The sequence below is a fragment of the Aplysia californica genome, unplaced genomic scaffold (assembly GCF_000002075.1).
Source record: "Aplysia californica isolate F4 #8 unplaced genomic scaffold, AplCal3.0 scaffold01222, whole genome shotgun sequence".
Taxonomy (NCBI): domain Eukaryota; kingdom Metazoa; phylum Mollusca; class Gastropoda; order Aplysiida; family Aplysiidae; genus Aplysia; species Aplysia californica.
In genome coordinates this window covers 107225-111548 of record NW_004798492.1, presented here as the reverse complement: position 1 = coordinate 111548, position 4324 = coordinate 107225, and the positions used below count along the sequence as shown (strand labels likewise).

At 42.6% G+C, this 4324-nt stretch overlaps 1 protein-coding gene across 1 annotated transcript in view; it reads left to right on the top strand.

The window, feature by feature from the left end:
* LOC101855393 (ATPase-like fidgetin) overlaps positions 1-3914 on the top strand; it is a 14007-nt gene extending 10093 nt beyond the window's left edge. Inside the window, exons 7-9 of the mRNA XM_035973432.1 lie at positions 152-179; positions 1562-1638; positions 3789-3914. Of these exons, the coding sequence (XP_035829325.1) occupies positions 152-179; positions 1562-1638; positions 3789-3914 (231 nt within the window). The remainder of the gene's footprint in view (positions 1-151; positions 180-1561; positions 1639-3788) is intronic.
* Positions 3915-4324: the final 410 nt, after the last annotated feature.

Below are 4324 nucleotides of genomic sequence, written 5' to 3'. Positions count from 1 at the left end.
CGGTAACTACGACGTATCAGCGAAGATCACTCATGCCCTCTCTATTTGATACAGCTCCCCCAAGTGTATATGCGCGTCGGCAAGCGGTTCTGCGCAGCTATCCTGATTTTCTCACCTGTTCACAAACTCTTGTACAGATCTCCCCACCCAGAATATCAGCGCTTGCAAAAAAGCCAGCAGTAAGAGGGGGCCAAGTAATACCAGTTAAAGGCTGCAGACAGAGTCAGGAGCCCAGAGGAGGGGGCAAAGGATGTGAGGGGGTGGGGGCAAAAAGTGGAAATGAAAGCAGACGACAGAACATTGCTAGAGAGCAGGAAAGGAGGTGAAAGGAGACAATTTTAGAGAAGAAACTTTTTCGGTCGCTAACCGGATTCGAACCCGGGACCTTTGAATGAGAAGCCAACACCTTAACCTCTAGGCCACGAGAGCCCCCCAACTATTAGGTTATTAAAGAGGCGGGACCTCTGAGTAACGGCCATCTCCGATAGGACCAAGCCAAATGGGAAATTCGTGGAAAGTGTCTTTCCCAAGAACGTCGGACCGAGCTAAGGCTCGAACCCCCGTATCCGCAATCTCACGATTACGAGTCAGGTAGCCTAGCCACACTAGGCTACAACGCCACTCACAGAAGAGGTTTTAAGCTCTAGGTTTTAGTAAGACTTTTACAGCACTTGCGGCCCAATAAGGTCGAATAAGTGCCGAAGATAGAGGTGTTACTAAAGCATTCTTTGAAAATAACGTAAGTGTTTTTACACCCCCATCGGCCCAATTTAGGACATTAGAATCTAGAAGGCGCCAAGTACCTTTCCAACGGCACAGGGTAGAGTGGGGTCGTGGGGTAATAGTTTTACATTTAAAAAAATGTGTATTTGACTTCCGATTCGTTATCAGCGTCAAATTTATCGTGAACTTGATATTAAATACCATGCCAGTTTGATGTAAAAACAAAATTTAATTCTGTAATTTTAAAAAACGCCTCTACATCGTGTGGCGATAGTGTAAACTCACCTGACAAAATTAATGGCGATATCTCTAGATGTGACTGCTACATGAGCGTTAAAAAATATCGGCAGTTTGGCAAAGGTTGCGAAAATATTTGTCTAACTGTAGAGTAGGGTAGACAGAGTCTGTGGAAATATTTGTGTAACTGTAGAGTAGGGTAGACAGAGTCTGTGGAAATATTTGTGTAACTGTAGAGTAGGGTAGACAGAGTCTGTGGAAATATTTGTGTAACTGTAGAGTAGGGTAGACAGAGTCTGTGGAAATATTTGTGTAACTGTAGAGTAGGGTCGACAGAGTCTGTGGAAATATTTGTCCAACTGTAGAGTAGGGTCGACAGAGTCTGTGGAAATATTTGTCCAACTGTAGAGTAGGGTCGACAGAGTCTGTGGATATATTTGTCCAACTGTAGAGTAGGGTCGACAGAGTCTGTGGAAATATTTGTCCAACTGTAGAGTAGGGTCGACAGAGTCTGTGGAAATATTTGTCCAACTGTAGAGTAGGGTCGACAGAGTCTGTGGATATATTTGTCCAACTGTCCACGATTGTCCGACACTCACAGATGACCACTGGGTGCCTTGTGACGAGGATTGTCCTGGAGCTCTGAGGGCCAAGGCGGCCGATCTACCCACGGACAAGGTACGGGTTTTTTTTTGTTGGTTTTTTTTGTTTCGGTTTGGCTTTTATTTTGTTGTTGATTTTGTTGTTTTTTTTGTGTTTGTTTTTGTTTTTAGTTTTTTGAAAAATTTCTTTTGTGCTTTTGACCTGTTTTTGGGTGCCATAATAAAATTAATAATCCCATTCGTACCAAAGAATCATTGACTAGGAGAATGTGAGCAAATAAAAGTAAAATAATATTTCAAACTAATATATGTATATATATATATATATATATATATATATATATATATATATATATATATATATATATATATATATATATAAGCAGATTAGACGAGGAGTGAGGCAAGGACGTGTTATGTCACCAGACCTCTTTAATATGTACAGTGAAACAATCCTTAGAACATAGAAGAATGTCCAGGTCTCAAAGTAAACGGAGAAAATATTAATAACATCAGGTATGCAGATGACGCAGTTTTAATAGCAGGCTCAGAAAAGGGCCTTCAATTGCTTCTAGATACTGTTTTAACAGAAAGTGAACGTAAAGGATTAGTGTTGAATGTAAAGAAAACAGAATGCATGGTAATATCCAAAAAGCAGCAAATCCTAGTTGTAGTCTCATTAGCAAAGGTGAAAAGATCAATCAAGTCAAACAGTTTAAATATCTAGGATATATGATAACATCTGACGCCAAATGTTCCACAGAAATAAAACGGAGAATTACAATGGCTTCGGCTAGTTTCCAATAAAATGAGCCCAATCCTGAAAAATAGAAACATCTCAATGAACACCAAAATGAAAGTTCTGAAATGCTATGTTTGGTCAACCCTTCTATATGGCTGTAAATGCTGGACAATCACTAAAGACAGTGAAAATAAAATAGAAGCAACAGGAATGTGGTGTCTTAGGAGACTGCCAAGAGTATCGTGGAAGGAAAAAATATCAAATGAGGTAGTGCTTGATGAAGCCCACGTGGGACGCTCAATGTTAAAAACAATCAGGAAACGACAAATGCTGTTTTTGGGACACCTGAATAGACATAAGGGTCTTGAACATCTGGCTCTCACTGGTAAAATTGAGGGCAAGCGAGGCTGGAGTAGGCCCAGAACAACATATTTAGGGAACCTAAACAAATTGGTAACTGGGAAAGATCAGGGAAACGTAGGTTTTTTTTAAGAGCATCCGAAAAAAGGAATGAAAGGAGAACCATGATCGCCGATGTCTGTCACAGATCTAGCACTGGATGATGATGATATATGGAACAATAAGAAGATCTAAATAATAAAGATAAGATCTATGATTTGTTAGTATTTGATTATTATATAATTAGACCTATTCTACCCCCCCCCCCCCCCCATTAAAATGCTTTTTTGAAAGTGATACACGATTCACATGTTATATACCTACACATAATATTACGCTTTTACAAATCCTGTAAAGCCACAGAAAATTTCCCATAGGGTTACTTGTATTACCTGTCCTGGGCAACAACGTCATTGCACACCGGACAGGTCCAGAAGTGCTCAGTTCCCCCCAGCACCAAAGCCCGCAAGGTATCGATACTGATTGTTCCGGTGGCTGTCTGATGGTGGCGACGTCTTTCCTTTCCAGAGAATCGTTCCTTTCTTCCTTCTCCCCTCTCTCTATCCCCATTTCCCGCATCCTAATGAATGCGTGGTGTTCTGCTGTCTCCCTGTCTTCCTCATCCCGCAACTTTTTCTCCAGGGTCTTCAACACTTCTCCTTTGTCAAATTTCACCTCACCATCAACCACGGCACTGCCTGCCAGCCTATCAGCCTCCTCATTGCCTTTCACTCCAGAGTGCCCAGGACAGAATATCCACGTGATGGCTCTAAGTGATGAGTGTTGTATTGGGTTCATCCATTCACTCCGAAGAAGCCCTTTCTCGACCCTTCCCAGGATGCTCTGGGAGTCCGTGTTAATGATGAGATGGGTAGTTCTTGGTCTTGTATTTTGAAGCCAGCCAAGCGCTCTTGTTACGGCCTCAATCTCATCGTCTCAGCTTATCGTCATCTCATGTTATTCTATTCGACTCTCATCTCTTCTCATCTAATCTCATCTTTTCTCATGTCTTCTTAAACCATCTGATCACGTCTCATCTCATCTTATCTTGTCTTATCTCATCTTTCCTCATCTTATCCCCAAAGATCCGGCCCCGAGACGTCCAGATGCGGGATTTCCTGCAGTCTCTGTCCAGCCACAGAGCCACAGTGTGTGAGGGAGAGTTGACTAGACTGGAGGAGTTTACCGCGAGCTACGGACAGACTGCCTGATGTGTGTGTGTGTGTGTGTATGTGTTTGTGTGTGTGTGTGTGTATGTGTGTGTGTGTGTGTGTGTGTATGTGTGTGTGTATGTGAGGGAGAGTTGACTAGACTGGAGGAGTTTACCGCGAGCTACGGACAGACTGCCTGATGTGTGTGTGTGTGTGTGTATGTGTTTGTGTGTGTGTGTGTGTATGTGTGTGTGTGTGTGTGTGTGTATGTGTGTGTGTATGTGAGGGAGAGTTGACTAGACTGGAGGAGTTTACCGCGAGCTACGGACAGACTGCCTGATGTGTGTGTGTGTGTGTGTATGTGTTTGTGTGTGTGTGTGTGTATGTGTGTGTGTGTGTGTGTGTGTATGTGTGTGTGTATGTGAGGGAGAGTTGACTAGACTGGAGGAGTTTACCGCGAGCTACGGACA